We start from the raw sequence: 15,546 nt of genomic DNA, 5'->3' as shown, positions 1-15,546 counted from the left end.
CATACAAAAAAAAAAAAAAGAACTAAAATAACTCAGGTTATCTACTTAGAAGCACCTCAGGTAAACCTTGCAGCATACAAAAAGTAAAACTGGGGCTCTAGAACACTCCATAAATTATACAATATTCCTACATTTAGTATGGCACGCAATAGTTAATTCTGTGTACTTGCTGCAAAAGCTCTATACATACCAGAGACAGGTTTTCTTAGGTTTCATCAGCTTTTTTCCAGCTTCCTATTCTAAGTTAGAGCTAACATATACCATCTTTCAGAAATGTACTGCATTTTACTGTCTCCCACCCCTAGCTCCTAGCACAAAGGAGTGGCCTACAGTTCCATACTGTTAGGAGAGTGTGTTCAACCCGGATCCTCTTGCAAGGTTTACTCTACACCAGACCTTTCTTTCCTAGGATTACAGATCTGAGCTGTTCAAATCTACAAACTGGCCCGAGGTTCAAACACTATCTTTCCAAACCAGCTTAGGCATTTGACATGAACACCGGGTGAATCTATCAAAAATACATTATTTCAACAATGTAAAACCTATCAATTCTAAGAAAGACTAATGTCATTTCCAAAAATCTTTAAAATGCATAAAAGATTTGTTGTCAATATATTTCACAAGTGTAGATCAAATCTCTAAAAAATATTTCTTTCATATTATGAATAGCATAGCGGACTATGTTTAACAATATGACCTCATTTCAAATTAATTGCATGAAGATTATAAAAAAGACAAATGCAATCCTAACAATTTTATTAGCATGCTAAGGCTATCTTCATCTTATAAAAAAAAAATAAAGCTTTAAAAAAAAAGTTTGTACCAGCTGCAATTAAATACTGTGTTCCACTCAACTTTCCAAACACTATTTTATTTGCTTACTATTCCCTCATTCATGTCTGCTTTTCAAGAACTAGTGGACAGAGGAAAAAGTTTTAAGAAAACAGTGTGAATATTCATTCTCAATATTGCAATCAGTAGCAAACAAACAAATAAACAAGCAGCAACACCCCCCAAAACAAAGCAACCTCCCCCCMCACACACACATACACACACAGAATAAATGCTTAGTAAGGGTCAAAGCCAAATAATTTTTAGACACTCTTTCCATCTCTGGGGAAAGCCCCCTCCTTCTCCTGTTGAGTCCCCTCACCTCTTCCTTTTTAAAAGGGGTAAAAGAATAAGTTCTAGCTTGATACTAACTTTGTTTTAAAAAGGAACATAAGATCTGATCTACCGAGTTTTTACACTGGCATAATTACATCAGATGCAATTTTATCTACCAATAGAGTTATTAAAATACAAAGATACCTATCCATCAATTTAATATATCTGAACCACAGTATTTGGTTCAGGTAGTTCAGTACGACAGTTTAATCAGCACACCTTTATGCATCAGCAGAAGCAGTGTACCACACACAGCAAATCAAATCATCTAAATAAGATTGGTTAAAAACAGAAAGCCAGCTAATAATAATATGAACTCATCCAGCAGTATCTTTGTGTAATCTCTATTTTGGGAAGGGTGGAAAGCAAAGAGCAAAAAACAGAGGGAAGAAAAGTAATTGTACAAACCCAAGTTAACTTCAAGAGAGATTTTTATTGTTTTTGTAACCATTTTATGTACTAGGCTAAAATCAAAACCTTATGTTAACTCAAGCACATAAGTGCCTTTAATTTGCTGAACTTCCACTTCACCTCCACTTCAGATTACCAGTATTAATATAGAGCTGTGGAACTACAATGTAAGATGATAGGTATACAGCTTTTGCATTAGCAGTAGTACTTTGTGCTTTTTACCCTAGAGAAGTCCTAAATTTATAATAGGTAACATGGTTTTAGAAAATGACTGCTCTGTTTGTCTCTCCTCCCTCCTCCCTTTTTTTCATTTTAAAGGAATCAGCAAGTAATTCCAGGAAAAACAAGATGTTGCATTCAATACACTTAAGTCTTTCCAGAAACTGTCTAGATTTGTTCATTAATGAACTCAAATCTCTTACGATGCTACTTTCATTTGTCCTACAAAGGTATAGCCTATAATTTCCCATACAGACTATGAGAATTGCTGGAAGTGTAAAGAAAAACAGAAAAAAAACCTAAGAAAAATCCAAGACAAGCTTGTTAGAAGAAACACATCAGCCAGTGCCAAAGCACTTTATGACTCAGTTTGGATTTTGTACATCTGCAAGCTGTATTCCATAATTTTCAACTTATTCATTGCAAAATGAATATGCATCTCTACCACTAATGTATCTGATATACAAGTTACTCCCTAGAGCAAAGTTTGCCTGTATGAAAAATAGATTCCTGGTACACATAAAGCACAGTTTTCTTGAAATAAATAGTTTTTCTTTAAAAGAAACTGCAACGTATCCTGCACCTAGCCAGAGAATATAAGATACTTCAAAGCCATCCCTGCACCCATCATAAGGTAAAGACTCATGTGGAGGAAACTAGGAAAAAAAAAAGTTAACTAGGTGTTTAGCCCTGTAAAGAGCACAGCGTATTTGAAAACGATTTTTCTTTTTCAGACTATTACTTAGCTTTTTAAACATCTGTGCACTTTTTCTGTGAAATTAAAGCCTGCTATTTTTAGCTTTACTGGAACAGCTCTGTAAGTCTAAGTGTCAGGATACTATGGCACTTCTGAACCAAGTAGCAGACTTCAGCCAAATCCAGCAGATAGGAACAGGTCTCAGAAATAGCTCTGTTCCTACAAATTTCCATGGGAAAAGAGGGCAGGACAGAGGAGAGATGTGCAAATGGAAAAGAAACGAAAATGAAAAAATTCCTAACTCTAAGGAAAGATTATCATGAGGAGCTCACACCGTAGCAGCAAAATGTCATTCTTTACTGGAAAAGTCATGCAGGAGCATGTTTGACACCTCCCAGCCATAAGGAAGTATCAATAAGAGCTTACATTCAACTATGAGCTACAAAGCCATGGAAAATTAAAATTTTTATTTCCAAAATGTAGAAAATTGCTCAGTTATATGAAATACTATAATTGAATTTTCACAAGCTTAGTCTTACTCATAGTAACATGACAAAAAGCACTTTTTTTTTTTTTTAAGTGAATGAGGAAAAAAATTATAGCATGCATGACAACCCTTAGGTCAAAGCAGAAATGGCATTTCAGCTTATATTTTGAAAGGATTTTCTAGAATATTCAGCGCAATGAGATGTTGGAATTAAAAGAAGAATGAGACAACTATGCCTGATTTTCAACAGATAGGAGAAAGTGATACTAGTTCAGATATTGTTTTGTATAACCCAACATTGTATTCCAAGCTTACAGCACACAGTTGGTTAATTCTGCCCACACATTCACCTTTTATAAAAGTAGGCATGATCCCCCCTACCCAGGAAGTTCAAAAGAAAAATACAAACACTGCCAAGTCTAAGACTTTGCACCAAATTACTCCAGTTTTGAAGACTTTACTATTTCATATTGCATAATCAAATTTCAGATGGTAACACTGAAACTGATTAAAAAAAGATTCAGTAGTTTCCGAAATCCTTCACTCATCTCAAGTACATAGCTCCTCTTGCTTCAAAGACTTTAGATAACACCATATCATACTGTTAGACATCTCCCAGACAGTTGCTTCAAGTATTCTATCAGTTTTGAAATTATCATAAGGAACAACACAGATAGTTTAGAAATGTAGAATATATATTATTCTTTAATCAGGCTGAAAGACAATTGACTCACAAGATAAAACAGAGGCTCATCTCTATCTGCTACAGTTCAACATAAAGTTCTACCATTATATATACTTACATATACTTAATTTGAAAGCTTAAATGTGCAATCTAATACTTACCTGAACCTCTGAATTAGAATCAATAGGTTGAAGCAAAAACCAGTTCTCTTTGCCTGTGTAGTTGCATAAATCTTCTTTTTTGATTGAAACCTTTCCTGGGGGAAGGGGGAGGGAGAAAGAAAAGGTGAGGGCATAAATACCACTTTCATGTGAATAGGCCAAATAGTTTAAGAGATCTGAGGTCTTGTTGGGTTTTTTTGTGGTTTTTTTTTTTTAATCTTTTTAAAACGGGTGATGTTATATGAAAAGCTCATGGAAACAGGAAACTAGAAACATGGAACAGAAGTAAAACAGCAAAAGAGCTTATATAAAGACAAATTAAGCTAATTACGATGCATTATCTTGGCTATCACTAATAAGTAGGTAAAATAAAGAACACGTGGCTGTAAGTAAGGTAACATAATAAAGCTTTGAGAGAACAGTAACTGTGTCGAAGAATGTTTAAATAGGAAATTGAAGGTAAACGCCTTTTGCTCTTCTGATTGCTATTTGGAAAGCTGTTATTATACCAAATTATCTGGCATCCTGGTGCAAATTATTTCCTTCCTCAATTCAAATAATGTGAGGCCTACTTCCATAGCAGACCGTTAGCCAGAGCTTTTATAGAAACTATATCCAAATAGCAGCTGCAATAGGGCAATTATGCATTGAAAGAAATCCGATCTCTTTAATTTTTCAGATAAGCTACATAAAGCATTTTGCAGCAACTTATTAGTCATAGGATTTACAGGTTGCATTGAAAGAGATAAAAACAATATAAGTAATTTTAAGAATTCTTCCATAATTGCAAAATCAGCTCCTTCTGTACAGATCTACCAGTAGCAACAATTATTCAAATATTCTATTGGAACAGAAGGAGAGAAAAAAACCCAATGACAATAAAAAAATATATTGAATAAGACCATAAAGTGTTCTATTATCCTAAAAAATGAATATGTTTTAATATAATAGATTAATATATTAAAGACAAGACAAGGAAATTCTGCTTCCCAAACATTAAAGGAATATTTAGGTTTAAGTGCACTATGCACCTTTTTGAAATAGGCATCAGTTTAATAATTGTATTCATTAAACTACAGATAGTGATACTGAAAATAACCAAACATTTTTGGAATCATGCAAAACGTAGGGAATATCCCAGAACTTACCTATACGGAGGTCTTTTTGTAAAACACTCTTATCATAAATATAGAAGGACAACCATTGGAATGTTCTTGGAATCTCAAAGTAAAACTCTTCTCCAAAATAAGGGCTGAAAAGAAAAACTGAAAGTTAAAATAGCAAAACACTTAATATAATTTATACAGAACAAATACTAAAAAGCAGCATTTTTACTGCAGTCAAACCTTGGCCTTTACTACACTACTTCCAGTCTGTTATCAGAGGTACACACATCAATTTCATTACAAAACGTACTGTAACATTAAGTTAAAATTTTATTAGAATGCTTCAGGTGTTTTCAAAAACAAAAAAACCCAAACAATTAAGTTATTCCACTTTAAATTATTCCACTTCAAATTATTCCACTTCATTCTATATCCACCTTCTTTTTAATCATATGGCTTCCTGAAAAGCTCAAAAGTTTTATGTTTCTCCTTTTCAATTCCACAGGTTGTTAAATTACATTAAAGCGCAAACTATGAATTACTTCACTAAACTGCCAGCATTTGTTTAGATCTAACTTCTGTCCCAGATTTGATGCTCAAAGATTCAGGCCTGTAAAGCAGAGTTGCAAGTTTTAGCAATCAGAACATTGAACAGTGAAAAAGAAACATTATTCTCAAATACTTTGGAAACTGGGTTCTTTCCTGTTCTCAGCACCATCACTAAAGGTATAAATTCATGAACATCACCTTTAGTAGCCTCAATTTCCTTATCACCTCAGCTGCTCATTCTAACTGTAATGACACAATAACTCGGACCAAAAAAGACTGAATAAAAGCGTATTTTTAATATAGGTCAATTTTGATGATACAGCTCAAGAAAGAGCAGGTATGGGCATAAATAAAAGGTAAAACTTTTTATCATGTCAACATGCTTTTCTTTACATAGATTAACATGACCACTTCATAAATCAGTTGTTGATTATTTTTAAGCAAAGCATTAGGCACAGAGAGAAAATTTAAGGTGAAGAATACAAAGGATTAATAAAGAAATTCTAAGGTGGATACAGAACTGTCTGAAGGGGTACAATACTGATGAGGAATAAGTAAGATGGAAAACTTCCTCAACCTGTTCCTCAGCAATTCAGACAGTTTAGTACTTTCATTTGTGACTTTGATGCAATAACTTTGAAGACCAATGGATATAAAATTAGAAGATAGTGCTAATTCAAGGGAAGACCAGACTGTCATACAAGAACTGTATGGCCTTTTGGATTAGAATAATACAGGAGATTAAATTTAAATGTATGACAACTCATTTGCTCTTCCCTTCCTTGTTATATTAAGCTGGGAATCCACTGCCACAAACTGACCAAATACACCCAGATCTCGTTTGATAAAAGAACAGTTATATCAAGAAGAGATAAAATTCTTGCTATTACCTTAAGTGAGCTTAGCTTAAACAGAACAGCCACACACACACTGCCACACACACACTGCCACACACACACTGCCACACACACACTGCCACACACACACTGCCACACACACACTGCCACACACACACTGCCACACGTCCTCCCCGATTCCTCCTATTTACCATGGAACTTTGAGGAGGCTTAAACTTTTCAGGGGAAAAACAAACAAAAACCCCCACACAGTTTCTTCAAAACCCACTGGAATCCCCTACAGTGTCAGGAAACTTTTCTTGAGTCATTAGTCAGAATATTGTTCTTTCACTTCAGTATTAATTCATTTTTTTTTTAAACTTCATAAAGTCATTTGCTTCACATCTACACTCTAACGATGAGCCCAGTGCTGGTGGAAGCCCACATCTATTCACGTGTTTTTTAAAAAAATTCTCTTCATTAGTTTTCAATCACCGGAATCAAAGACCACTTTAATTCTAGTGATAATTACTTCCACAGATGTTTTACTAGAGGATACTTGTAGAACACGGTTCGGAGTTATAGCAACCAGTATAARTTTGCATCCCAAAATACCCAGTGACCAAAACAGACTGTGAATAGTTTATTTGCTTGCTCTTTCTTACATAACAGAGAACAATTAAATTCAGAGGTGTATTTATGATTGCAATTCTACTGTACACTCTACTGAAAACAATTTATAAAATTTTCAGACCAGTAAGACAGCAGAGCATTCATCTTTCTTTCCAGTACCTCTAGGTTAGCACAGCATTCTACACTAACATAATAATAAGCAACAAGACGGTATAATTTAGTTTTGGAACAAGTTTTAGCCTTCATAACACACACTAGTAATCCAAGAGGAAGCATCCAACTTGGGTCAATGCTACTGGAGGATGACTTATTCTATTACATTTCATCAATGTATGGAACCCTACTCATACAGATGTAACTGAGATCAAAGACAGTTACCTACATAGTCAAGGGAAAGAGAAAGGCACCTATTGGGAAAGGACAATTCAGAACACTGACTCTTAACTGCTAATAAAACATTCTCCATTTAGGAATACAACTTTCACAGTGCCTGAAAATTTTCTCAGTGTGCACTTAAGACCTTCAGAATTGTTATCTTGTTACTGAGAGATTTTTCTTCCTTGATCTGTAACATACAAATGCCATTGTTTTCATTTAATTATTTCATTTATATTTCAGGACTATTAAAAAAATTTCCGACTGATCGAAGGTGATTTATTCTATCAATGTCTTACTATGCAATTAGTAGCTCTTTTGTGGTCAGGTGATTAAAGTATATCCATTTTATTATTTTTAAAAGGAATTTAATATAAAAATTAAATACAAAGGGCATTGTTTCTAAGCACAGTATCTCTACAGCGTCAATTATTAAGCATGTCGAAAACCTGACCATACCAACACACTGAAAAAGAACATTTGTGCATCCTTTTTCCAAATATGAAAAAAATACACATATTCAGTATGCTTTAAAACTGCATGCTAGGAAATCGTTCTCATTGCATGCAAGAACCACGAAAAAAAAAGAAAAGAAAATGATGCATCTGATGATCTTACTATTAGCGCCTTTATTTTTTTATTTTATTTTTTAAGAAAAAGTATTTAGTTTGATGAGTAAAAGGGAACTCCTGTCTACTTGAAGGGGAAATTTTAAGTTTCTGCATTACTGATATAGTCTCTTTAACATTTTTTTTTTGAAGGACTACTCAACTGATTCTATTTTCGTATTCAATTTTAATTCTAAGTTCAATTAACCAATAGCAATCAGGAATGACAACTATATCTCATTTTTAATTTGCAATTTAATCTGCAACTGCTGTCGTCAGATCCAAACATTTTCAGAATTTAATTGGTTCCATGTATGTGGTGCTTGCTGTTCATGCATAGACATAAGGAGGCTTTGAAATGATGCTCTAAAAAAGCAGAGATTCCCTATTTAAATTTGCCATGTGAAAGTATTATTTTTCCTGGACAGGAAGCATCAAGAGAGATGGCTCAAAGAGCAAACGCTAAAAACAAAACTGCAAGAAACTGCAAGAGTCAGGAAAATTTTCAAATTTCAAGGCTTTCTGTATTTTAAGAGAAGGGTTTAATAATAATTGAACTTGTCACTTAGATATCCTAGAGGATGCGGCTGTAACAGTGCTTCAGTATGGGTCAACAATGAACTTAGTATAGGCTCTTTTACATCTTGAAATTCTACTTCAGCTACATTACCAAGACTGTTTTCTTGTTTTTAAAGCTCTAAGGCAGTAGCAGAATGAACAGCTAACCACTCAGGGAGGCAAAGCAAGCCATTCTGTGTTAGTACAGGTTACAGTTCCCAAAACAAGAATTTCAAGAGAGAATGAGGCCTATTCAGGGAGATATCCCACACCAAAAGAAACTCTGATAAATGGAAGAGTTCCAGTTCCTTCGTTCTAGAAACGGGTTTTACAAGACAGACACCAAAAGCAGAATTCCACCAATACAGACCAACTACAGAACATATGTCAGACGTAGGAAATGACAAGGAGAGCAAATATCAAGCAGATTCCTTTCCTTTGAAAATAACCTGGCAAGAAAAAGTGTGTTATGGTGCCCAAAGGAACAGAATAAAATGGTGGTGAAATATATTTTAGCATGTTTCATTTTAAAAGCACTGTGCTACTCGAGCCTCAATTTTGCCTTCTTTCAATTACTCTCAAGATTTACACATTGCTCTAGTGTTTCTGAGTAATCTTCACAAGTCAGCTCTCATTTTAAGGAGGCACAGCAAAACCACATGCACACATAGATATGTATCTTGTTTTCATTCCGGACTGAGGAAGTCTTGCTCACCACCTCCACTTAAAAATTAAGCTTACCTTAAAGATTTTTCAACTACCTGTGTACGAAAAACTTCCTCTTGGTCCAAGTTTATAGTACAGAAAACATCTCTCATTTTGTTGGGTACTAAATGTTTCGCTTCACCTGTAAATAATAAAAAAAAGACTATAAATATTGAGGGGAACCCTCCCCCCCCCAAAGTATTAGGCACAAGAATTTTAGTTTGAACAAGCGTCCAAAATTTACTTTTCCATTCATTCACCTATTTACTCCATTCACCTATCAAGTTCATTCACTCATAACATTCCTAGGATCCCATATGTACACAGGAATTGCTACACCCAACTTCATGTGGGATGAGAAACTGACAGGAAGACAACAGGGCACTGACTCACTACCACCACTTCCTGCAGCACCTGCACTTTCCCCTGAGAGGTCTCATCTTGGGCTTGACCCTGTATAGCTTGCTAAATCGGAGAAGCTTGCAGCCTGAGGTGATATGGCATTAGGTCATAAGACCAAGCGATGATCTGACTGAGCTATTGTTCACTCAGTATTTTCTCCAGAAATATTTAGGTTAAAGGAAACTGATTAATAAGATCTCATGCATCAGATTCTTATTCAGTTTCCACAAAAAAAACAGTTTTCAACTTAAATGATGCATTTTCAAAGGTTCAATTACAAGTACTTCCCCCCCCCACCCCAACTGTCTGGTCTAGTAGAGAAAGGCGAAAATCAACTACTGGCTAAATGCAACATGGATAAAGAGAAACTGAAGAGGAAGGCCGTAAAGGGCCAGGATGACTGTCAGCACAGGAACACAAAGATTTGTTGGGTACTAGGTCTAGCCCACAGCAGTAACACACACTGGACATGACACAGCCTTTGCTGGAAACGGTTACTTCTAAGTAGTTACTGCTAAAAACAGCTCCCAATACTCAAATTGGAAAGCTCTTYGAGAATCTGAATGCTGCAGACATCTACATTTATTTATGGCAATACTATCCTTTAGCTTAAATAGTTATTTCCCCTACGGTGCTTCCTTCCCCTCTGAAAGTCTTTGTAGACAGCAATCATGCCCTTTTCAGCTTTTATCCTGCTACAAGAAACAGGGCAAGCTTTTCTGGTCCTCTCTCATATGAGATGCTTCCCTCTCTGTACCTGTTCCATTTTAATTATTAGCTTAAATACTGGCAACCACAGTTGTATAAAGTATTCCAGATTAGGTCTTAACCAAGAGCTTTTACAATTGCATTCATCCTTACATTTCTACTAGAAATATCTCTCCTAATAAAACATAGAAGCAAAATTATCTAAACTTCTACTATAATGTATTAAAGGGCAATAGGGCTAAAATTACTCCAAGCACACAGTTATAATTACTTCTGTCTCAGTAATGTCACATCACCTCCAATTTCAAAGATCATAGCTTAAAACTATATTTGAAATGTCATATATCTGTTCTTTCTTAAAAAAGGCAAATATGAAGCACTGTGGAAAATATAAGCTCCACTGCCTATGTTGTTAAAACTTAAAATTAGAACTGTTTTTTTAATTAAAAAAGTTATTGACAGTCTTGAATATTAACTCAATAACACCTGACATTTCAAAGGCTACTACAATTGTATCCCGGCAGAGAACATGGTGGTTTAACAGGAACAGACACTGAACTTCTGCGTGGCCTTTTCACAGTCAGGTTTATGCACACTGATGGAAAGTATGAACAGATACTTAAGTAACTCTTCCACTGTTAAAACTTCTGTTCTCAGAAGCATCAATGAGCCTTTCATCAACTTGGGTGTGGGAGAGGAGGAAGTAAACATATTATTTTTAAATGTCATGCTTAATGTTGACAGATTAAGAGACATCAACAGAACCAGTTTTTAATGCCACTAGACCCCAAAAAAGAGACTAAACTCAAAATTATACTTAAAGTGAGATACTGTAGGAAGAACTGAGAAAAGCAACAGAGATTGAACATCACCTTAAAATATGCTATTTTAATAAAACATATGAAATAGCTTCCCCCGAGAGGGGTGCTGATGCTGTAGTTTGTAATTAATGTGCATGACCTGCATATGCCAGTTATTCCAGGTAAGGACCTTCTAATTTTTCATTAATGCTCTGTAGCTTAATCATCCTATTTTTACGTAAAATATTTAAGCTCTAGTATTACTTTAATGCCACTGTAAAGCCAGAGTATGGTGGACTTTGAAAGGGGATTACAAATACTAGTTTTCTGTTTTCTTCAAAGAATCCAAATCAGCAATTTCCACAGACACCTTCACAATTTTCATGCCTGCTATACTGTAGTCTTTCAGTATTAAAAGGAACTTTACTACCCAAAGGAATAGTGAAATAGAAGTTCTGATTTTCTAATGAATTTTGTAGCCCAAATGTCAAGCTTTAAAGCACACACAAACTCAAAATTATTATTATTTACATTTAAAATTATTTTTGAAATTCTCTACCCTGAGGTAAAGATAACCTCATATCACTTATTATCTGAAGTAGAGAGCATGAGATTTCACATCTTTCCAAACTCCTCTTAATATGTGCGATTGTGGGAGACTTTTCAGCCATGTAATGGTCCAAATCTTTCGAGAGCCTCACGTTCTTAATAAAAAGCACAAGTTTCTAATCAAACACACTGCAGGTAAGTCTCAGTTTTTCCTCAAAACAAAAACACCCAAGTGTATAACAGCTGCATAAAGATCAAGCATGAAACACACACGTATCTGCCTGAATTTTCTGATTCTCAATTTATTTTTCAAGTATGCAATTCTGAACGACAATGATGGCAAATGGAGGCAGTATAAGTTCCACTGTTCAGAGGATAGAGAAGAATAAAGAGAAGTAAAAGAGAAGTATACTAAAGAAATGTATACCAGTGTTTTCCAAGGGTTTGTTTAGAAAGCATAGATAGTAAGAAGGAACACCAGAAACACCAAATAAAGTTGTTTTGGTGAGAAGAGAGAAATGAAACCAATTTTAGCTTTTAACTATGGAACTGTATTTCAAACCTTTTCACAGTGGCTATCTTTTAAAAATGTATAACATGCTACTTGCTTAGAAAACCTTGCAGTTCAAATAGTAAAACATAAAAGGATTCGGACAGCAGCAATAATATAGACGTTTTTGTTTTGACTGTATCAATTCACCTGTTTCAGTCACTGAATTGACCTAAAACAGAAATTATTCCCACATGACGCCTTCAGTAGCCTAATTTAACAGAAAAAGCATGAAATATATCACTAAAATAATAAATGTCAACCTTGTTATTTTGAAAAGATAGACATTCATAATTACTTCTATTTATATGACTTTTAAACTAACTTCATTGCCACTCAAGTGCTTACTTTGGGAAAACAACAAGAAATAAAACACTTTGGCCAATTCAGCATATTAGTTTGGGTTTTAAAGTATTTCTATAAAATATTGTTTAGGTTCCCTACACAAATACTTAGTAAAAAAAAAAAATCTCACTTCAAAATAAGGACAATTAGATCAAATCTAAGCAAAACGAAAAACCATGATGCTAATAAACACATAAGTGTTAAGAGCAATAAGAATTCAGGTGATTAACATCTAATAAATTAAATTCTCCATATTACCTTAATGTTATGAAAGTTACTAAAGACAGCAGTGTGGCAGCCTACGAAACACAACAGTCCTGTCACTTGCCACCATTTTGTACATCATTTGTTAAATGGAGCTACAGCATGAAAACATCAAGTTAATACTTGTTGATGCTTAAGACTGCATCACAACCTAAGTAAAGGCAGCAAGTAGGATAGATTCACTCAGTAGAAGATATTGTGAATGGCATACAAGTGCACAGTTATTATTCATCCTTTGACAGGAACCTGAAACCACAAAATGTAAAATAAGTTTATGCCCATGAAGTGCAAAGCTTTCTATTCTGAGACTAAACATGCTGTACAGCAACAACTACATCCACTGCAGGAGCGCAGCATAATCTGAGATAACCACATGGTGTTAACTCTTCAGTCCAAAAAGTTTGAAATAGAATGCACCCTGAACTTTATCCAATGAGAAGTTCTGGGAGATGACAAATTAGAGATATTTTCAGAGTGCTCCACTAGGACAGGCTTTCAGCAAACATAACAACATAACAAAAAAAACTAAAGTAACCAAAATCACTTGCCACATAAAAATGCACTACATGTTAGAAAAAGAAAACAAAAGCTAGTTATACAGCTTAGAACACTAAATTATGAAATACGCCTAAAAAAATACAGGAAGATATCCATATACCTAGTATAGTCAAGGGGCTTTTGTCACTGCCACAACACATAAAATAGAGCCACCAATATAGAACTGTCATTAAAAAGAAAAAAAAAACTACCTGACTTCAGTAGATTCCTGGTGAAAACCTGCCAAAATATAATACCACATTTTCAAAGAAAAAATTATGGGGTTTTAGACCAGTAAGAGAGGATCACATCTTAACCTTGCATCTTATACTTGAAAGCCAGAGGCAGGAGACTGTCTACAAACACCGGTATCCCACATAGTATATATAGTATCACGGATTGCAGATGTATTCCTATTTTGTTTTTTCATTGCTATGTATGTAATACCTACTTAAGTCATCTTTAAGTATAGGCCTCAACTCTAAATCTCTTGTGAAGATTTGTATAACATTACTACGTTTACTAAGATTTATCGTCTATTTATGTACTGTTAAAAAAAAGCATAAATAAGAATTTACCACAGATGATGCATGTTTTCTATATATATGTAGAATTAAGCACAACTGACATTTGTCATTAAAATTATCATGATCACTCGTGCAACATATCCAAAATGAGTAGTGTTAAGTCCTGCAGTAGTTTACATGCCAACAAGACTTAGGCACTGAAACTTATTCTACTTGTGAAAAGCATGTTATAGGAAATTTTTACAGATGTAAGGTCTGCTACTGGTAAACTCCAGATTGGGGGGATTATATTATTACATTTGATTATTATTCTTCATTCGGAGGGTTTTTTTCCCCAAAAAAACACATCAGTAAAACATTAGCAAGAAGTGAAAATAAAACACTATATACTGTGTAAAGAGGTCAGTAGAACATTCAGGGATTTGAGGGATCAAAAGCTTCTTCAGCATATTCAACTCATCTTTTTTAATGGTGTTTTTGTTTTGTTAGCAGAAACAAGTAGTTTTACAAAAAGATTTTCATACATTGTTTCAAGAAATGTCTTTTATCGTAGCTATTACTTCCACTCATTTTTCAAATTTGCTCCTACAGTTCTTTCGTGCTTTTGGCAACAATTCTCTATGTACTCTCCAGGAAGCAGGTCATAATTCTCTGCATACCATTATTTTTGCCAGGTAACTGACTGTGGTAATATTCAAAGTTACAATGCAATTGCAGGGTCTACGCATAACACATGAATGGTATGCAATAAAGCTCGTTTCAACATCAGTGTTGAGAAATTCATTTCTTGTCTTCTACTACTTAGCAGAGTTTCATTCAAGTATCACATAATTTAAAACTCTGATTTGCTGTGGTGATACAACTCTTATGATAAAATTAGGATGCAGAACAGAGTCAGTAAATAATTTACACTATGGAATTTCAGAAAGTGTGTGTTCAGTCTGTCTGCTCAATAAGCAATAGCTCTCTATAGCTAACATTGGATGGAGAATACCTTCAGCTATGTTTAACAGCGTCTCCTATTCTCATGACCTAGTCTTCTATTTACTGAGGACAAATTCAAGTCTATAGGACATGGCATAATACATAAGAAAAATGATTTCATTTCTCAACTAAATCTGATCATTCAAAAGGTGTCCATAAGTGATCGTCAGTCTCAGTACAGCATCAAACTCAGCTTGTTTCATCTCATTCTCAAAAAAGTTGATCAAACGCGTGAGAAAGGAAATAAATGGGTTACATCTGAATTGTATGAATGTATTTTGATACCCCTTCAGGAAGCCACCRCACATCCTGTTTCTCCTACTTGCTTTGAAGTCCCTGCAAGTCACATCACATTATCTGTTTTCCTCCTCTTCCCCTCCTCCCCCAGGGTATCGCAGCGATCATCCTTTGGTTTGCCATGTTACTGAGCACAGAGGTATTTTTAGTCAGTGCTTCCTAACCACCGCCCCAAAGAAGCCATCAGCCCCTCTCCCTCACACACCACCACCACACAAAGAAACAGAAACATTAATGACCGTTTCCAGCGCGGCCTTCTACCATCAACTTCCTGAACATCAGTAATTTCGCAACTGCGGCTTGACAAACAGACTCCCATGCCCGAGCTCGGGAAGGGAAGGGAAGGGAAGGGAGGGGGCATTTCGCCCCGGCGGCTGACTCGGGGG

General features: G+C 35.0%; 1 protein-coding gene across 4 annotated transcripts in view; it reads right to left on the bottom strand.

Moving 5' to 3' along the window:
- RASA2 (RAS p21 protein activator 2) overlaps window positions 1–9,357 on the bottom strand; it is a 45,392-nt gene extending 36,035 nt beyond the window's left edge. For 3 of the 4 annotated variants that reach the window (XM_026087015.1, XM_026087017.1, XM_026087016.1), the window contains exons 1-3: window positions 9,234–9,335; window positions 4,976–5,079; window positions 3,828–3,922 (exon numbers count right to left, since the gene is read on the bottom strand). In XM_026087015.1, coding sequence (XP_025942800.1) covers window positions 3,828–3,922; window positions 4,976–5,079; window positions 9,234–9,310 — 276 coding nt within the window. In that variant the 5' untranslated portion in view covers window positions 9,311–9,335. Of the gene's footprint in view, window positions 1–3,827; window positions 3,923–4,975; window positions 5,080–9,233 lie in introns of all 4 variants that reach the window. The other variant, XM_026087018.1, reaches the window with a different exon arrangement.
- Window positions 9,358–15,546: the final 6,189 nt, after the last annotated feature.

This window comes from Apteryx rowi, unplaced genomic scaffold, assembly GCF_003343035.1.
Source record: "Apteryx rowi isolate R43461 unplaced genomic scaffold, aptRow1 scaffold_70, whole genome shotgun sequence".
Classification (NCBI taxonomy): Eukaryota; Metazoa; Chordata; class Aves; order Apterygiformes; family Apterygidae; genus Apteryx; species Apteryx rowi.
Note: the sequence above shows the minus strand (reverse complement) of the source record. Positions and strands in the feature narration are given on the sequence as shown.